Below are 20,766 nucleotides of genomic sequence, written 5' to 3' on the forward strand. Positions count from 1 at the left end.
CAGATTAGGGCATTTTCTGATGTAGGTGCTTCAGTGACTCTTCCCTCAGTGTTCTCATTGGTTCCTTGGCTGTCTCCTTTACACTTCCATCATGCAGCTTTCCCAAAAAATCCCTTTAACTGCCAAGCATTGCACATACTGGAGTAGTTCATTTGCTCTTTGTTTTAATAAAACTAATGAGGTGATTTGTGAGGCAGACTGCATCGCACAGGGACACATGCTAATAATTTTTAAATGCTGTAATGAAAATAAATACTTTGCTAATTTTAAAAAGAAAAGATTTACTAAATGAGCTATTCAACTATTTTAAATATTAGAGTTTCTAGAAAATACCAGGTATTTAATAAACAAGTGTATTTTTTTTAAAGATTTATTTATTGCGTATACAGAAGAGGGCACGAGATCTCATTACAGATCGTTGTGAGCCACCATGTGGTTGCTGGGAATTGAACTCAGGACCTTTGGAAGAGCAGCCAGTGCTCTTAACCTCTGAGCCATCTCTCCAGCCCTATAAACAAGTGTATAACATTAAAATATTTGTAAAACAGGCTGGCTTTATTTGTCTTGTTCAAAGCTGCTTTCAGTTTCTTAATACCTTTATAATAAAAGCCAAACTTCTGATACTAAAACCTTAGTCAGTGACTCTCCAAATCTTTTTTTTTTTTTTTATGTATGTGTGTGGTATGTGCATATGTATAATCTGTGTTGTATTCCCATGTGTGGTTAAGATGCTACATTTTATGTTACACCTATCTTACCACAATTAAAGAGAGGAAAACCGTGGTTAAGGCTGTTGCCTAGCATGCATGTGGCCCTGGCGGCAAAGCACAGCACATGATAGCAGAAAATCAAAATACACCAAGAAGCTGGTTTACTTTATAAAAGAATGTGGACAGGCACAGTAGCACATGCAGGAGGCTGAGCCAGAAGTGCTGAGTCACAGGTTCGCCTGGGCTGCGTAATGAAACTATGAAGAGAGAGAAAAAGGGGGAGACCACCACCACCAATGAAGGACCCACTGTGACAAAAATGTTCAAGCCCAGAGTGACTCCTGCCACAGCCTCCCCAGGTCTTCCTGGACTAGCCGTGCGCCCCGTGAGCACCTGGGGTCCACATCTTCACAAGTCACGGACTTCGGTCATGCAGTGTTCGGTTGTACTTGCTGTTCCCACCTTATCTCTTCTCAGTTCGGCTGCAGGTGTCTTATTGGCGCTGCCGACCACTTTAATCTGCTGTTAAGTGACAGGCCTCAGAGGCAAAAGTTAAAGTTCAAAGGAATGAGGGACCACAGTCAGCGTTTAATGTCAGAAATGTTTATTTTCTAAAAGATCACACAAAAGTTGGTGAAGGGAGAAGGTCAACTGTCTTACATGAAATCTGGGCTAAGGGCAGAGCTGCCGAAAGGAATGGTGGCTGGAACGAACTGCAGGGACACTGGGAATGAGTGGAGATGGCGGCCCAGGTCTGCACAGCGACACACACCCACGCAACGAACAGGGCTGCTGCCCTGCTCGCTCCACCTCGGAAAGGAGGAGCAGGAGCTCACTCTTTAGACATGTTCTTAATGGTCTTGTGCTCCTTCATGGCTCTCTCCCAGTCACTGCCATTGAATTCCTCAATGACCACACTCCGAACAGTGCCTTCGTCAAGGCAGTGGGGTGCAATTCCTAGGGGCAAAAGGAACAGAGAGAGGGAAGACCAGAGAATGAGAGAAGCCTCACCTGCAAGCAGCACCTTTATTCCACATGTGAGCTGTCTGCGTGGTGGGTTCTAGCTTGCCATCTCCACTTATGAAGCTGTGTGGCCTGCTGATGTACTAAGAACGTTCTAGCTAGGCCTATGCCTTCAGCATTCTGGCTTATGGTCCTTACCTGCCACATGAAGGTCAGATACCCTGAATGAGGGTCAGTCAATGCTGGGTAGCATTCAAAGCCTCTGAGGCCTGGGACATAGCTCAGTGGTAGAACACTTGCCTAGTGAATATATAAGGCCCTATGTCAATCCCCAGTACAGGGGGTAGGGGTGGGGCGGAATGTGGAAAGGATTAGAAAGGTTCAGGCCTGGCCCAATTCTCAGGCCTTTCCTGGGTTTTGATAGATACAGAATTAAATACTTCCCAATTTACACAGGACTTTGTAACTATTACAAAACTTTCCTGAAGCCGGGCGGTGGTGGCGCACTCCTTTAATCCCAGCACTCAGGAGGCAGAGCCAGGTGGATCTCTGTGAGTTCGAGGCCAGCCTGGGCTACAGAGCAAGTTCCAGGACAGGCTCCAAAACTACACAGAGAAACACTGTCTCGAAAAACAAAAACAGAAAACAAAACAAAACAAACACCTTTCCTGAGCAGGCATAGTGGCACATGCCTTAATCTCATCAATGAGGTGGCAGAAGCAGGAGGCCTGTCAGGAGGCTAGCCTGGACCACACACAGGAAAACAGGATCTCAAAACCAAACCCACACAAAACAATCCACAAACAACAACAACAAAAACCCCTTTCGTGTTTCAAGGTAACCAGGACCTGTCAGACGAGGGAGTAGCAGCAGCAGCTGCTGAAGACTCGGGGTAGAGAGACTGGCATGCTGTCCTGCCTTCTCCTCTATATCCCAGGAGACAGGCACAGCACAGCTGCATCCGCAGCTCCAGTGGCTACTACCCAGGGACATGTCAGCCTCATTTCACTCCGTCTAAGGGCTGGTTGTATCCAGCCCACCCCCAGATCAAGCAGGGCATGAAGGAGGCTCTGGAGGCCCCCTTCCTTCTTTTTTGAAGTATATATTTAGTTTCTGTGTACGGTGCATTATGTCTGTGGACCACATGTGTGCGTGCCTGGTGCCATGGAGAAGAACAGAGAGCACGGGACCCGAGATAATAGTTAGCAATGTTCTGGTGCTGGAAACCAAATGCAGGTCCTCTGCAAGATCAGCCAGTGATCTTAACCACTAAGCTGACTCTCCAGCTCCCCAATCTTTTGAGACAGGGTGTCTAGCCTAGACTTACCACAAACTAGTTATGTAGCTGATAATGATCTTGAACTTTTGATAACTCTGTCTTCACCTCTTGAGTGCTGGGAATACAGGTATGCACTACCACACCTGGTTTTCTTACTTCTTTGTTTGTTTGGTTTTGAGCTTTTAAGATAGGGTTTCTCTGTGTAACCCTGGCTGTCCTGGAACTCACTTTGTAGACTAGGCTGGCCTCGAACTCACAGAGATCAATCCACCTGCCTCTGCCTCCCAAGTGCTGGGATCAAAGGTATGCACCACTACACCTGGCTCTTTTTTCTTTTTTGAACAAACCAAATTTAAATTTTTTTTTATCTATCTAATTAGGGACAAGGTGAAGATCCTCCACGCCAGGCAAGTGCTTACTACCACTGAGCTACAGCTATAGCCCTTAACTTTGTTTTCAAATAGTATCAGCAAGAGCCACCATTCTGGCCTCTTTTTTCCCTTTACACCATCACTATTCCAGTGGCCTCCCCTGAACCTAAGGCCCATTTTCCACCCATCTTTTTTTTATTATTTATTTATTAAATGTGTATGAGTGTTTAGCCTGCATACACCACATGCATACAGTGCCCACAGAGACCAGAGGAAGATGCCAGATCCCCAAGACTGGAGTTACAAACAGATTGAGAGTAGGAATCGAACCCTGGTCCTCTGGAAGAGCAGCCAATATTCTTAACCACTGAGCCAACTCTCCAGCCTCCTCCACCCATCTTCTCTCTACCTTGTCTGGTCTCCCCACAGCTCTCCAGTACCAGGGAATAAGAACCATCTATAGATGGACTCTGAAACACTTGACTGGATGCCCAGACACTTGACCAGAACCCACCAGAGGAGCCCTGTTCTTCTGACACACGCCAGGGCTCACCTGTCCAACAAGCACTCAAACCCCACGCACCCCGGGCTCCCCAGGGTCCCAAACCCACAGACACTTCCTTCACTCACCAAAGCCTCCAGGGTTGGAACGCGGAGTGTAGAAGCTCTGGACACCACATCTCTTACAGAAGGTGTGCTGGGCTTTGTGCGTGTTGAACGTGTATGTGGTTATGCTCTCAGCGCCCTGGAGAACAGACACAAATGGACAAGGAGATCACTTAATGTTACTAAAAGCAAATCTTCTGAAAGGATTAGTGGCGGTCCCCTTTTGTAGAGTTCTCTGGGTTGTGGAGATGGCTCCCATTTCCTAGAAAAGCTTTAAACCTTCTTGACAACAGGGACCCGTCTGGACCCCCAGACACCAGTCACTCTGGAGCCTGACAGTCTACAGATCCTCCTGTGTCAACTGTACATGAACAACCCAAACTCAAGTTGATGCACACCAAAACAGAATACCCTCCAAGAGTCCAAGGGAACAGCTGCCTGCTTCCCAGTGCCGCTCACCTGAGGGACTGGCTCCCCATGTCTCCAAAAAGCATTGCTCAAGATCTTAAGGACACCACTAACTATACTTGAATCATTTATAAAGGAAAAACTAGGAAAAAACTCTTTGCCACGTGTCATAAACAAAGGGTTAGTTTTCTTCTTTTTTCTTTCTTTCTTTTTTTTTATTTTTGGTTTTTGGTTTTTGGTTTTTCGGTTTTTAGACAGGGTTTCTCTGTGTTACAGCTCTGGCTGTCCTCACTTTGGAGACCAGGCTAGGCTCGAACTCATAGAGATCCACCTGCCTCTGTCTCCCAAGAGCTGGGATTTTTTAAAAGCATGTGCCACCACCATCACCTGGCTAAGGGTTAAGTTTTCTTATATTTTTGGTTGTAAGCCCAGCCTTTAACGGCTGAGCCATCTCTCCAGCCCGGGTTAAGTTTTCTTAATGGACAATACAAATGAAAAAATGGGCAAAGAATATGAATGGACAATTGAGAGAAAAAAAAGAACATATGAAATGATGCTTATGTTGATGACCTAGAACAAGATATTTCTCAGCACCTGGTGAGAAAGATTAAAAAATCACAAATGTGGGGCTGGAGAGATGGCTCAGCAGTTAGAGCATATAGTGCTTTTGCAGAGGACCTGAGAGTCCTGTTGCCAGTGCCAACGTCAGGTGGCTCAAAACTGCCTATAATGGCTGCTCCACAGAGAGCCAGTGCTTCTACCCTCCATAGGCGCCTGCATTCATGTGCACATACACACACATGCACAGATATACGCACATACACATAATTAAACTCACTGATCTAACAACCTCTTCCGGTCTCCATGTAGGCACTGGCATGTACATGTGCCTACTAACAATGCAGACATACACAAACACATAAAAATATAAATAAATCTTTGTTTTTAAAATCACAATGGTAGAGGCTAGAGGGATGGCTCAGCATTTGGGAGCACTGGCTGCTCTTCAGAGGACCCAGCACCCACATGGCAGCTCATGGTTGTCTGTGGCTCCAGTTTCAGGAGATCTGACACCGTCACAGACATATATGCAGGCAAAACATCAATACACATGAACTGAAAATAAAGAATTAAAAAAAAAAAAATCACAATGGGCCAGGTGGTGGTGGCACTCGCCTTTAATCCTATCACTCAGGCAGATCTCTGTGAGTTCAAGGTCAGCCTGGTCTATAGAATGAGTTCCAGGACAGGCTACAAAGCTACAGAGAAACCCTGTCTTGAAAAAAAGGGGGGGAGGGAGGGGGCTGGAGAGATGGCTCAGTGGTTAAGAGCACTGTCAGCTCTTCCAGAGGTCCTGAGTTCAATTCCAGCAACCACATGGTGGCTCACAACCATCTGTAATGGGATCTGGTGCCCTTTTCTGGCCTGCAGGTGTACATGCAGAGAGAGCACCATATACATAAAAATAAATAAATAAAAATTAAAACAAATCCCAATGGTGGTTAACATGGTGTTGAAAAGCAGACGCGGGTTGGGGCTTTAGCTCAGTGGTAGAGCACTTGCTTAGCAAGTGCAAGACCCTTGGATCGGTCCTCAGCTCCAGAAAAAAAAAAAAGCAGACACAAAATTAGACATTCTGCCAGTGATGGTGACGTATGCCTGTAATCCTAGCACTTGGGAAGTGGAATCCTAGCATCTAGACAGGAGGATCAGATTCAATATCACCCCAAGGTAGCTCAAGAAGGCCAGCTTGGGCTGCATGAGACCATGTCTCCAAAAAAAAAAAAAAAAAAAAATCCTAACAATGAGGGGCTAGCTGGAGAAATGGATTGACAGTTAGATTGACAGTTGTTCTTTCAGAGGACTGGAGTTTGGGTTCAGCACCCATAGGCAGCTATAACCACCTGTAATTCCAGCTCCAGGGCATTTGACAAATTCTTCTAGCCTCCACAGGCACTGGCATGCCCATGTGCCTACTAATAATGAAGACACACATACACACACATAGAGAAATATAAAATAAAGATTGCTTGCAAATACTAAGCAGCACTAACAATCTCCAAGGTTCCAAAGTGAAAAAGACAAGATGTAAAACATGGGTTGTTGGAATGGCACATGGTGGAGCCCATGGGCATGTTAGTACACACCAGGCCCTGGATTCAACCAGCATGACAAAGATAGAGGGGTGAACTGTCTACTAGGATCCTTTTTTAAAATATGTATCCTTGTATGTTTTCCATGCATATCAATTGTTCAAGAGGATCTAAGAAACAGTTGTTTTCAAAGGGCAGAAACTTGGTGGCTGAAGAGGAGGGGGTTACTGAGCTGGAGATACGGCTCAGGGGCAAAGAGAGCTTGAGCTTGCTGCCCAGTCATGAGGGCCAGAATTCATATTCTGGCACATATACTGGACACCTTACAGTGTCCTGTAACTCCCACTCTAAGAGATCCAATGTTTTCCTCTGTGCACTTCTGCATATGTGCACAGTCATGTAGACACATAAATGCAGATACACACAAACTCACACATACATTAAAAAATAAATTTTACATTTAAAAAAAAACTTTTAAGCTGGGTAGTGGTGGTACACACCTTTGATCCCAGCACTTGAGCAGCAGAAGCAGGCAGATCCCTATGAGTTTGAGGCCAGCCTAGTCTACAGAGGGAGTTCCAGAACAGGCAAGACTACACAGAGAAACCCTGTCTTGAAAAACAAAACAAAGTTTTAAACATTTATTTATTTTTATCTTATGTGCATTGGTGTTTTGCCTGCATGTATGTCTGTGTGAGGGTGTCAGATCCTGAGGGTGTCAGACTTATAGACATTTGTGAGCTGCCACATGGGTGCTGGGAATAAACTGAACCCAGGTCCTCTGGAAAACAGTCAGTGCTCTTAACTGCTGAGCCATCTCTCCAGCCCCATACATTTAAAAAAAATGTAAAGATTTATCTATTGTATTTCACATATATGGGAGTTTTGACTGCATGTATATATATGTGCACCTAGTGTGTGCCTGGTTCCATGAAGGTAAGAAGAGGGCATCAGACCCTGGGGACTGGAGTTATAGATGGCTGTGAATCATCACATGGGTGCCAGGAATTGAATCCAGGTTCTCTGGAAGAGTAACAAGTGCTCTTAACCTCTAAGCTCTCTCCAAGCCCCTGAAAATGTTTTATAGTTTTGTTTGTTTGTTTGTTTGGGGTTTATTTGGTTTTTCGAGACAGGGTTTCTTTATAGCTTTGGAACCTGTCCTGGACTAGCTCTGTAGCCCAGGCTGGCCTCGAACTCACAGAGATCCGCCTGTGTCTGCCTCCCAAGTGCTGGGATTACAGGCACGCACCACCACCGTCTGGCGTTTTATACTTTTTAAAGATTTATTTGTAATTATGTGTATGTGTTTGTTGGTGCTCTTGGAAGCCAGAGACACTGGATCATGGGACTCAAATTCAGGTCCTCTGCAAAAGCAGTACAGGCTCTTAACCACTGAGTTAATTCCGGCCTCGATCTAAAAATGCTTTAAACAGTGGTGGCTGCGACTTTTTTGTTTGTTTGTTTGTTTTAATTGGAGCTACTTGTGCACACCAAGAACTTCCTGTAAAAAATAGCTCCAAACTTCTTACCTATAACCTGGTACATCAGAACCACCAGGCTCAGCGAGACCCTAGACACCTTACCTGATCTCATCTATCACTATGTCACCTAGTGATACCAGATTCTCTTTATCTACGCACCCACCAACTGGATCCCACGTGCCCTGCATGCTATCATCAAAATCTGCCACATGGAACCCGGTATAGTGGTGCGTGCCGTTAGTCCCAGGACTTGGGAGGCAGAGGCAGGCGTGAGGCCAGCCTAGTTTACAGGGAGTTCCAGGACAGCTATAGCTACATTGTGAGACTCTTGTTTAGGGAAAAAAAATTCAACATGGGTCATTCCTTGACTTCTTAACACCAGTGACAAATCCAATGACTGTGTCATGTTCTTTCTTTCCTTTTTAAAGCAGGTCTAGAATTGAACATTGAGCGTTATGCATGTGAGGCAAGCACTCTCTAGGGAGCTACAGCCCCAAATGGCCACCTTTTTGATAACTTTTATTTACCATCATTTTGTGAGTATGTATGATTGGGGTAGTGGGGAACATGCATGCCATGGCCCATGTGTGGTCAAAAGACAACTTCAGTGGTCGTTCATCTCCTTTCATTTTTAGATGGGCTCCTGGGGTCAAACTCAGGTCAGCAAGCTTGCACTGTTGGCCTACACCCATTCTTTTGACCACTGAATCCTTCTTAACATGGCTGTCTACCGTATTCCATTGTAAAGCATTTGCCACTGAATACACCGCATTCTGTGTTTATTTACTCTACCACCTACTTCCTCTTCTGTTCATGTACTGAAAAACATTCACAGGCCTGAACTGTCCTCGGCCTTCTCTTTGCCCTGGATACCTTTGCACAGCTGACCTCCTATGCTGCAGAGGCCTAAAGACAAATGTGCCAGAACTCCCAGGTCCTGGTCCCATTTCTGGATCCAGACTTGTAGATCCAGCTTCCAACTAGCGAACAGGAAGACTGAACAAATCAAGGGAGGATGTGTGCCCTACAGCATCAGGAGGGATATGTAGAAGCCTAGTAAAGAAGTGTGCCACTGAGCACCAGGAAGTGTGTGGAGAGGCCCAGGGGAGAAGTGTGCCACAGAGCACCAGGAAGTGTGTGGAGAGGCCCAGGGGAGAAGTGTGCCACTGAGCACCAGGAAGTGTGTGGAGAGGCCCAGGGGAGAAGTGTGCCACAGAACACCAGGAAGTGTGTGGAGAGGCCCAGGGGAGAAGTGTGCCACAGAGCACCAGGAAGTATGTGGAGAGGCCCAGGGGAAAAGTGTGCCACAGAGCACCAGGAAGTGTGTGGAGAGGCCCAGGGGAAAAGTGTGCCACAGAGCACCAGGAAGTGTGTGAAGAGGCCCAGGGAAGAAGTGTGCCACAGAGCACCAGGAAAGATGTGGACAAGGCTATCGAGGAAGAAAACAGAGGACCAATTCCCCACCCAGGCTGCATCTATTGGTATCTTCAAGAGCTGCCTGTTGCAGGGTCTTAGGAATGAGGCTGAGGACTGCCTTCCTGGCCAGATAGGATCCCTGTGTTCTTTACCCACAGACACCCACACCACACCGTCTGTGATGAGGACAGAGGTATAGGGACAATGACAGAGACAAAGAAGAGGACACAAAGTAGATGTCTGTTTGTTCTCTCACTGCCTTCTTGATGGCTCTACTGCTGTGCGGAGGCATCATGACCAAGGCAGCTTATTAAAGGAAGCCTTGAACCGAGGGCTTTCAGGAGCTTCAGTGAGTGAGTCCTCGCTCTTCATGGTGAGGAGCTATGGGCAGGCAGGCATGGTGCTGGAGCAATAACTGAGAGCTTACATCTGATCCACAGTCAGCTAACAGACAGCCAGAGACTGGACCTGGAGTGGGCTTTGAAATCTCAAAGCTCCCCCGCAGTGACATACCTCTTCCAACAAGGCCTGTGTTGGAAATGTTTATATCAACTTGACATGAGCTAGAGTCATCGGAGATGAGGGAACCTCAGTTGAGGAAAAAGCCTCCATAAGATCACTGTAGGCAAGCCAGGAGGGCATTTTCTTAGTGATTGATAGGTGAGGGCCAAGCCCACTGTGGGTGGGGTCATTCCTGGGCTGCTTTATAAGAAAGCAAGCTGAGCAAACCAGTAAGTAGCACCCCTCATGGCCGCTGCATCAGCTCCTGTCTCCAGGTTCCTGACCTGTTTGAGTTCCTGTTCTTCAAAGATGAACAGTGATACAGAAGTGTAAGCCAAATAAACCTTTCCTCTCCAAGGTGCTTTGGTCATGGTGTTTCATCACAGCAGTAGGAACTCTAAAACAAGGCCATACCTTCTAATCTTTCTTGGACAGTCTACCAATTAGGAACTAGGCATTCAAATACATGAGCTGATGAGGGCCATTCTCATCCAAACCCTGCTCCAGATAATCAAGAATCTGAGGAGGGACTCCTTACCACCATACACACACACACACAAACACACACACACACACTCCTCCCTCCCCCGCGCAAGGAAGAGGGGAGAAAAGATGGTAAGAAAGGAACTCTGGCCTCCCACATTGGAGATTAAATCGCACAGACTTGGTAGGTTGGAGAGATTGCTTAGCAATTAAGAGCACTTAATGCTCCTGCAGAGGACCTGAGTTCAATTCCCAGCACCCATAAGGTGGCTCACAACTATCCTAACTTCAGCTCCAGGGGATTCAACAGGCACACATGTGGTGCATATACATGCTGGCAGACAAAACATCCAGACATATAAAAATAATTTTTTTGAGACCAGGTCTCTCTCTATAGGTTTGGCTGTCCTGGAGCTTCCTATGTAGACCAAGGCAGCCTGAACCTCACAGAGATCCTCCTGTCTCTGCTTCCTGAATGCTAGATTTAAAGATGTGCACCATCACACCCGGCCATAAATCTTAAGAAAAAGACCCACTGACTTGAAAAGACTAAGACATACATGGCCATCTACTCGGTCTTTCCTCCTAGAAGCCTACTGAGAGCCCACTTGGCACCAAACCTCACCAAACCAGGAACTGGCTCAAGCATGGCAACAGGAAGGACCGGCCTCGGACATGACCTGCAGTCTCATGGTAAAGGAGAGGATGTCTACCAAATTTTTGCACAGGCTCATAGTCTGTGGGACTGCAAGCGGAAGGGGAGGAAAGGAAGACAGAATCAAAGTCCAGCCCCACAGCACACTATGTAGAATCTGCTAAAAAGACATCTTGAGGATCTCTGCTCCAGCCTCACCTTCCCATTCCAGACCCCACCCCTCAGAAAGCCCAAGGGTCAGCTCCTCCCCCAGCGATGCTCAGAACCACACCTACACGGTATTGAAGACACGCCTCCAACCTGCCACGGGATTTCCCTTCTGCTTTCTTCCCCAGAAACACCCGGTCATTCATTGCTCAGATTAAACCTGGACTTTTACTTTGGCCTGATCTGATCTAGTGCATTGGTGGAGAAACACAATATCGAGGTACAGAAACCTTTCAATCTTACAAAATTTGTATTTTCCTTCCCAGAGATTTTGTCTCTAAGAGAACTAATTCTAAAGAAAAACTGCCAAAGATTTGTACGCAGGGAAATTCATCACAATGTTGTTTATAATTCAAGGAGTGAAATGGGGGTTGGAGAGATGACTTAAAAGTTAAGAGGGGTTGGGGATTTAGCTCAGTGGTAGAGCGCTCGCCTAGCAAGCACAAGGCCCTGGGTTCGATCCTCAGCTCCAAAAAAAAAAAAAAAAATGTTAAGAGAACGTTGGGGGATGGTGGCACATACCTTTAATCCCAGCACTCAGGAGGCAGAGGCAGGTGGATCGGTGAGTTCGAGGCCAGCCTGGTCTACAGAGAGAGTTCCAGGATAGGTACCAAAGCTATACAGAGAAACCCTGTCTTGAAAAACCAAACGAAACAGTTAGAAGCACTGGCTGCTCTTGCAGAGGACACAGGTTTGATTTCCAGCACCTACACAGTGGCTCACAATCCTCTGTAACTCCAGCTCCGGGGATCTGCTACCCTCGTCTGGTCTCCGAGGGCACTGCATTCATGCAGTGCACAGATGCACATGCAAACAAAACCTACACACATAAAATAGTACAATTTTTAAAATAGACTCAAGCCAGGAATGCACCACTGCAAATTCAAGAGTGATGGGATAAGTCAGCCAAAAACCTGGCTGGGGAGGGAGGGAGATGGTCTGCACAAGTCCACAGTGATGAAATTAAACTTAAAAACAGCTGGAGATGTAGCTCAGTGGTATAGGACTTGCCTTGGCTCAACTCTCACACTAAGTAAAAAGGAAAGGAAAAACTGTGGGGTTTTTTTTTTCCACTAGGAAATGATAAAGTAGTTTCTAGACAGCATAGGGGATTTGTTTGTTTGTTTTTGTCTTTTGAGACAGGGTTTCTCTGTATAGCCCTAGCTGTCCTGGAACTCACTCTGTAGACCAAGCTAGCCACAAACTCACAGAGATCTGCCTACCTCTGCCTCCCAAGGGCTAAGATTAAAGGTGTGTGCGCCACCACACCTGGACAGAACAGTCACCTTTTATTTATTTATTTTTTTGAGACAGGATATAGCTAACGTTGCTCAGATTGGCCACACCCACAAAGGACTGGGTCCTCTACGTCACTCACTAATTAATCACTAATTAATGCCTGCAGCCCAATCTTACTGAGACATTCTCTCATTTAAGGCCCTTCTCTCTAGTAACGCTAGCTTGTATGAAGTTAACATAGACCTGGCCAGCCACTGGCTTACATAATATTTTGATAAAAAGATATGACAATCGTGGTAGTATGTATGTGTAGTTGTAGGTACTTAGGAGACTGAAGCAGGAGGGTCTCTTAAGAATAGAAGCCCAGGAGGCAGTCTGGGCCACAGAGCAAGATCCCGTATTTAAAATAAATAAATAAAGGTGAGATGACTCTGTGGGTAAAGGGGTTTTCCATGCAAACCCGATGACCTGAGGACTTACATGGTAGAAGGAGAAAACTTAGTCTTGTATGTTGTCCTCTGACCTCCACGGGTACACTATGGCATGTGTGCCTACAGACATACATATAGTATTAAATAAAATAAAATTTAGGGGCTAGAGAGATAGCTAGCTCAGTTGCTGTTCTCACAGAGAACCTGAGTTCAGCTGCTTGCACCACAAGGAGGTTTACAGCCATTGTCCACTCCAATTCCAGGGGCTCTTATGCCCTCTTCTGGCCTCCACAGGCACCAGACACTTATAAGGTACACATATATACACATACAGGCAAAATATTCATACATATAAAATAATAAAAATTTTAAAACTGGACTCAAGCCAGGAATTCACTACTAAAATATAATTTAAAAGCAACTAAATATATATATATATATATATTTTTTTTTTGTTTGTTGAGACTCACTATGTAACTTTGGCAGTCCTGGAACTCACTATGTACACTGGCCTGGCTTCAAACTCACAGAGATTGCTATGTCTCTGCCTCCTGAATGCTGGGATTAAAAGTGTGCACCACCAGCTGTAGCAACATATTTAGATGTATTTATCTCTATAACATAATGCACAAATGGCCAGAAATATAGATCAATTAGGAGAGTGTTTGCCTAGTATGCATGAATCTAGGTTCAAACACTAGCAGTGTATAAGCTGGGCATGGTGGCACATACCTGTAATTTCAGTGCTCAGGTAAGAACAGGAAGATCAGTTCAGGGGCAGTCTAGGATACATGAGACCCAATCTCTCTCTCTCTCTCTCTCTCTCTCTCTCTCTCTCTCTCTCTCTCTCTCTCTTTCACACATTCACACACACACACACACACACACACACACACACACAGAGAGAGAGAGAGAGAGAGAGAGAGAGAGAGAGAGAGAGAGAGAGAATGATGTATAAAGATGTGTGTCAAAAAATAGTAGTGGGGTTGGGGATTTAGCTCAGTGGTAGAGTGCTTGCCTAGCAAGCACAAGGCCCTGGGTTCAGTCCTCAGCTCCGGAAAAATTAAAAAAAAAAAAGTAGTGATTACTTTTGAATGATTTTATTTTTAAGTAATACAGGTATTACTCAAAAGTAATACAGGTTACTCAGATAATTTTTCAGTTTTCAAAATGATTTTAATTGATTTTTCTGAATTTGAAAATATTTCTACAATAATATCAAATATGCTTTCCAAAACAAAGGGAAGCCAGGCGTGGTGGCGCACACCTGTGATCCTGGCCCTCACGAGGCAGAAACAGGAGGTCTTGAGTTCAAGGCCAGCCTGGCTGTCTCAAAACAAACAATTTATCCACTCAAAAAGTAAATAACTGGGGACTAGTGAGAAGGCTCAACAGGTAAAGGTCTTACCACAGAAGCCTGGGACTTGAGTGTGACCCTAGAAACCTTGTAAAGGTGGAAGGAGAAAGCCAGTTCCACAGAGCTGTCTTTTGGCCTCCACATATGTGCTGTGCCTACCCCGCCAACAAATAAAACATTTAAAGGGAAAGTTAAAGTACACCTGGGGGCTAGGCACGGAGCTCAGTGGCAAAGCATTTGCCTACCATAATGGAGGCCCTGAGTTCAATCCCCAGTACCTACCACATAAAAAAAAAAAAAAAAAAAAAAGAAAGAAAGAAAGGGAGGGAGGAAGAAAGGGAGGGAGGGAGGGAGGGAGGAAGGAAGACATGAACCTGAATGGAAAGTAATCAGAAACTAGGAATAACCTCTGTGATCCCAGTACTCAGGAGGCTTAGGTAAGAGGAACGTTAAGTTTGAGGCTGGCCTAGGCTACACAGTGAGACTCTACGTAAGAAAAAAAGGATCTCAAAGCCCTTAAAAGGTCCGACTAAGCTCCCTGCCCCTCACGCTGTACAGCAAGCCAGCTAAAAAGATGGGATAGGGGATCCTGGGTCCTTACACATGGGCTCTCCCAGCTCTGACCCTGCTTGTAAGTACTAACCTTCAGGAGTTTGAACCGAGAAGCTGGAACAATGAAGTGTCTATTCTGCTTCTTCTTGCAAATGCTACAGCTACAGAAAGAGCAAGGGCCAGATTATGAGTTACCATCTGCATTGTCCATATGCCCAAGCAGCCCAGCCCCATGCCTGCAGAACCAGCTGACCTCAAACGGGACACCCTTCTCAGCACCATCCCGGGGAGGGAAACTTAGGCAGCTGAACAGGCCACCTGGAGCCTCTGCTCTTCGTGGCTGTGAAGCCTGCTGGTGACAGAGCCAGCAGGGGAGACCACACAGCATTCAGCAATCCTGGACCTCATTTTCTGCTGCCCCCCTCCCGGCCCTGAAGAGAAACAGTGGACTTAAAAGACACTCAGAAAATGAATGCAGACATTTCTATACGTTCATGCCTCTTTAGACGGGCACACCGGAGCCAAGGAAAGAACTGTAGGCTTCCCCCTATCTCCACATAAGAAAACCAAGCTCTAAGCGTTTTACCCAGAAATACCAAACTGGAAACTGAGTCAAAATCTGCTCTTTTCAACTCACCATTTTTGTCTGTTTTTATTTCTCTACCCTAGGGATAGTGAACTCAGGTATCATACATACTAAGCAGGCATTCTGCTACTAAAGCACACCTCAAGCCCTTCAATTCACGTTTTTTTTTTTTTTTTTTTTTTTTTTTTAAATTTAACTTAGGAGCTAGAAATGGCTCAGTGGTTAAGGGCACTGACTGTTCTTTCAGAGAACCCTGGTTCGATTCCCAGTATCCACCTGGTGGTTCACAGTTCCAGGGTACCAAACACCTTTTTTGACCTCTGGAGCATGTGGTAAACAGACATCCGTGCAGGCAAAACACCCACATGCATAAAATAGGTTTTTGGGTTTGTTTTTTTTTTTTTTTAAGTTTTAACTTTATTTTATTCTGTGAGACAGAGGGGTCATGTTAAAATTTGTCTTTATTTTTTGAGACAGGGCCTCACGTGTCCCCAGCTGGCTTCACACTCACTAAAGATTTGAAGATGGCTTACAGCTTCTTTGTTTGCTTGCTTACTTTTTATTTTGAGAGAAGAGTCTCCTGGACACTAACACCATACAGCTGGGGACAACCTTTAACTTCTGATCCTCCTGTCTCTACCTCCCCCCAGGCCAACAGGCATGTGACTTCATGCCCAGTTTATGCAGAAGTAGGGATCAAATCCAGAGCTTTGCACATGCTGGGCAAACATCCTACTGAATGGGCCGCATCCCTAGCCCTAATTCACTTTTTAAAACACTCTGCCTTAGTATAGGATTCTCCAAGAAATTATGCCATAATGTTTCTTTCGAAATCTGGATTCTATTAGTGGCCTAGCCAGTTCTCCATTTGAGGAATTCCATAGTATTTATTATTCGCATGAAATTCAGGTACCATTAGAGGTAAAGGACTGCACCCTCTTGAGTAATTAAATACCTGCCAACAGCTGGTCCAGAAGATAGACCCTGTTGTTCTCATTCTATTATTATGCCAGGGAAGGTGCTTAAGAAGCAGGCCTGCGGGTTGGAGGGATAGCTCAGAGGTTAAGAGCACTGACTGCTCTTCCAGGGGTCCTGAGTTCAATTCCCAACACCCACATGGTGGCTCACAACCATCTGTAATGAGATCTGGCGCCCTCTTCTGTGTACATAATAAATAAATAAATCTTTAAAAAAAAGAAGAAGAAGAAGCAGGCCTGCCACTGATCCGGGTGGTATCATGGGCCTCATGCCAAGAACAGAGAGAGCGCCAGTACATGAAAAGCTTCTGGCCAGGCGTTGGTGGTGCATACCTTTAATCCCAGCACTCACGAGGCAGAGGCCGGTGGATCTCTGCGTTCGAGGCCAGCCTGGTCTACAGAGTGAGTTCCAGGACAACTAGGACTACACATAGAAATCCTGTCTCCAAAAAACCAAAAAACTAACTAGTGAGCTGGCTTGGCAAGTAAAGGTCCCCACCACCAGCCCGATGGCTGGGTGACTCCACGATCAAGGAGAACTGACACCCACAAGCTGTCCTCCGCCCTCCACACATGCTAAAGGTATAACAGAGAATAACTTTCGAACCCGTCACTGACAGACACCCAAGCGGGAAGAGCAGAACAATGAACCTTTATGTGCCCAGTACCTGATGTAACAGTTATCAGCTCGTGGCCAACACTGTTTCATCTATACCCCGACTCCCCAGATGGATCTGAAACACAGCCTTTTTGCTCCTCAAGTCTTCCAAGCCAATGTGGAAAGATAAAAATACTCACTTGCAGTCGAAAATGTGTAAGTCTGCTGAAGCCCAAACTTCAAAACGGACCGCTCCACAGTGGCAGCCGCCGGTGTGCTTCACCAGGCCCTGGTATTCACTAAACGGAATAAAAACTAGCGCATAAGAACTTCTAACAGACAGGCAGGCAGGCAGGGGCCTTGTGGCATGGACCCTATCTTTTTGTTCTCTAAAGAAGGCCAGGCTGGGACAACCACCAGGTACATTTCATAAAAGAGGTTCAGTTATTTTCGCTGTGAACCGTCTTGAATTTTATAAGACTGCAAAATAAAACACTCCCAGAATTCAGTAAATATGAAGATAGAGGAGAAGCCTAGCTCTCCACCAACCAAATATTATATGTCAACTGTTTAGTGAAAAAAAAAATATTTATAAGGGGTTGGGGATTTAGCTCAGTGGTAGAGCGCTTGCCTAGCAAGCACAAGGCCCTGGGTTCGGTCCTCAGCTCCGGAAAAAAAAAAAAAAAAATTTATAAGCTAAGTACCAAGAAGAGTCTTTACAGCCTTAAGCAGCTACCAAGCAAACTTGGCCAATTATTTAATTTTGGTTTTAATAAAGTCAGTAGAAGTGGCTATGAAAAGCAAGACAGGTTGCCCAGTTGGGTCTACTGACTCAGAAATGCTTTCTGGGGGGATAACAAAGGCTTTCATAACTCTGTTCAGTCTCCTCTAGTACTTCTCAAGTACATGGCTTTTTACACAACTCTATACCGCTGGAGCCAGCCCCATAACTGAATATTAAGACTCAATGAACACCATGTAGCTTCTTCCCCAAAAGACTAGACATTCTTGCCACTAATAAATGAGAGAACATTTCACGTGAACAATGAAGGAAAAACCGCTCACTGCAGCCTTACTTTGCCATCTGATTAATGGCAAGACTGAATACTCTCCCAGGTCCCTCTAACAAGTTAACATCTCAATTTCTTCTTCCATATTTGATGTTTAGTGTATAAAAAAAAAAAAGCAAACCTTATTATATTTAGTAACAGAACAAGAAGCCCCTGAGCCCCTGTGATCATCCCACCAAGAGAGATTCCATATTTGCTATACATTCCTCCAAACCTTTTTTCTATGCGATATTTGAACAAAACCATTGGTGTATATAACATACACTTTCTTGACACAAAAAAGTTAGCTTAGAGGACATAAAAGTAACTGTAAGCAAGCATACAGCACGCTAGTCTAGTGAGCAAAACATCTTTTCCTAGATCATTATCAGTTTGTTTTCAGGGAAAATATTAACTCAAATTTTTGCTTTGTGCGTCTAAGGATTGGGGCTTTTTTGTTTCGTTTTGAGACTGGGTGTCATGTAGCTTAGGCTGGCCTCAAATTAACTATGTAGACAAGGATGACCTTGAACTTCCAGATCTTCCTGCCTCCAACTTCCAAGTACTGGGTTTACAGACACGGACCACCGTTCGTTACCCCTGGCTTGTTTCTGTTTTCCTTTCTTTCTCTCTTTCTTCTGGGAAAGGATGTTTCTGTAGCCCAGGTTGGCCCTTAAATGTTGTACCCCTCCACCTCTGCCTCCTAAAAACTAGGATTACAGGCATGTGCTACTGTGCCCAGTCCCATGGATCTTTATAGAGTATCTCTTAGCCTCCCAGTAGCTAGTACACAACAGGTACTCAACAAACGTTATTTTTAAGTTTTAATTGTTTTTTTTTAAGTTAATATTTCATAGTATTCAATTTATAGCCCAGGGGAATTAAAACTAAAAAGCAAAACACAAAGAAAGCTAAATAAATAGTCCGTTTCTGAGAGGATGCACCAACACCAAGAGAACTTTTTCTGGAACAAAGACAAAAGAACATCTTGATGTTTATAAAAAAAAAGTAGCTCAGATTTTTGAGTAACTGTTCAGTTAATATCAGTTTTGTCTTTTATTGTTCTTTTTCAGTTCGTCTGGGAGTGAGAACCTGTATGACTAGGGCACTCAGTATTTCTCTGCAGCACAATGGTTAAAGGAGGAGGGGGTTCACATGCCTTTTGGTAAAAAGGAGACAGTTCTACCAGCTTTTTTCCCAGTAAAGGACCCCTAAGATGCTCCCTAGGCCACCTAAGAAGCTGGAAGCACTTCAGGAGCACAGATGGAGGAGAAGAAAGTAAAGCCTGCCACCCGGGACCCCAGGTGAGAGCACAAAGCCCGAGCTTCCCATTCCCTCCAGCACGCGTCGGTCCAGGACATCGCTTTGCGCGCGCTTCCCTCCGGGATCAATAACCCGCACCCTCCCTCCCGGGAACTGCCGGGAACAACTGGCCTTCGCTCCCTTAGGCCCCTAAATTCTCCATTTCGACCATTCCTCCCGCCCACCCTCCGAAAGCACGTGCAAATACGGATAAAACGGTCTTGGTAGCAGGGAAATCGTGGACTGTATGTCCTTTTCACCCGGAGAGGCCCTCCCGCGCATGCAGCCGGACACAGTCCTGAGCAGCCAGCCGGGGCGGCGGGCGCCTGGTCCCGGCTCCGCACCCAGCCTCGGGTCCCGCCGCCGGTGCGCACTTGGCAGGTGCCGGCCCGCCGCCCCCGCCACACTCACAAGGTGTCCAGCAGCAGCTTGGCGGCGCCCTCGAAGCTGAGCCGTTGCCGCTTCTGGAACGTCTCCCAGCGCTCCCGCTGCTCCCCCAGGTCGAGCGCAGACACCGAGGCGGCGGGGGTGTCCGCCGGCGGCGGCGGCGGCGGCGGCTCCTCGGAGGCCGCCTCCTGGACCCGCGGCGGCGGCTTGGGCCGCGGCTTTGCCGACGGCTGCGGACCGGCCGCCCCGCCCCCGCCCCCGGCCTTAGCCTTGCTCGCCGAGCGCCGCGTGCGGCTTTCGCCGCCGGCCAGGCCCCTGGAGGCACCCGAGCGCCGCTGCTCCCGCGGCTCGGTCGCCACCGCGCTCCGCGTCCGCCGCATGTCTCCCTTAGCCGGGCGCACAGGCCTCTCAGCTCTGCGCGTCCCCGCCGGCTGATGCGCGTCCCCGCCTGTGACAACCTGAAGGCCCCGGGGGTGGTGCGCAGCGCTCCGGGACACGCGAGCTCGGGACCCGGCTTCCGCGGCCTGCCCGCCACGGGAGACCCGGGGCCGTGTGGTCTAGTGCTGGGGAGGATCTAACAGGACCGCGCCTCCACCTGCGCTTGCAGGTAATCGCGCCCGTTTGATCTGCGAAGGCGCTTTAGTCTCCACTGTCGCCAGGACCTGCAACCCTACATTCGGGACCTGGGGAGGCCTAAGATCAGGTCTCGATGTATGGCCACATCAGAGCTGACAAGCTTGGGCGACTTGATCTCCAAAGTGGTGGTGACACTACCTACCAACGTTGGAAAAGCCATCATGTGCCTAATATGAGCTAACGTCTGTAAATGGTCTGGCACTTGCTAGTTGAAGCATAAATGACAGCTGGACTCGTTTGGTTAATGGTCAACAGACATTTTGGGTTTTATTTTATTATTATTTTTGTTTGTTTTTGCAGAACTGGGAATAGGTCCTAGAGTATTGTGCAAACACTTTACACTGCGCCACATTCCCAGGCCCGGATTTTGTTTTCAGTTTTATGAATAGATCTAGGATTATATTCTGTTTGTATGCTTTTGCAGAATACGATACTGAAGTTTAAAGGGAAAAAAAAAATCACAAGAACACCCCCACCCC

At 46.4% G+C, this 20,766-nt stretch overlaps 1 protein-coding gene across 1 annotated transcript; it reads right to left on the bottom strand.

The window, feature by feature from the left end:
• Positions 1-1,297: 1,297 nt before the first annotated feature.
• On the bottom strand, positions 1,298-20,344 carry Cenpv (centromere protein V). The gene is made up of 5 exons (XM_036197207.1): positions 19,676-20,344; positions 17,114-17,212; positions 14,844-14,913; positions 3,954-4,068; positions 1,298-1,667 (listed from the first exon to the last, which is right to left on the bottom strand). The coding sequence occupies exons 1-5, from the start codon at positions 20,029-20,031 to the stop codon at positions 1,543-1,545; spliced, it is 765 nt and encodes a 254-aa protein (XP_036053100.1). The 5' UTR covers positions 20,032-20,344; the 3' UTR covers positions 1,298-1,542.
• Between the last annotated feature and the right edge of the window lie 422 nt (positions 20,345-20,766).

Source organism: Onychomys torridus, chromosome 8, assembly GCF_903995425.1.
Source record: "Onychomys torridus chromosome 8, mOncTor1.1, whole genome shotgun sequence".
Classification (NCBI taxonomy): domain Eukaryota; kingdom Metazoa; phylum Chordata; class Mammalia; order Rodentia; family Cricetidae; genus Onychomys; species Onychomys torridus.

Bases quoted from the DNA above. Each gene is read 5' to 3' on its own strand.
- Cenpv (XM_036197207.1), bottom strand. From the start codon at position 20,031: ATGCGGCGGACGCGGAGCGCGGTGGCGACCGAGCCGCGGGAGCAGCGG. The intron at 4,069-14,843 runs GTTAGTACTTAC...TCTGTTCTCCAG, and splicing joins CTCGGTTCAAACTCCTGAAG to GGCGCTGAGAGCATAACCAC. The intron at 1,668-3,953 runs GTGAGTGAAGGA...TTTTGCCCCTAG, and splicing joins TTCCAACCCTGGAGGCTTTG to GAATTGCACCCCACTGCCTT.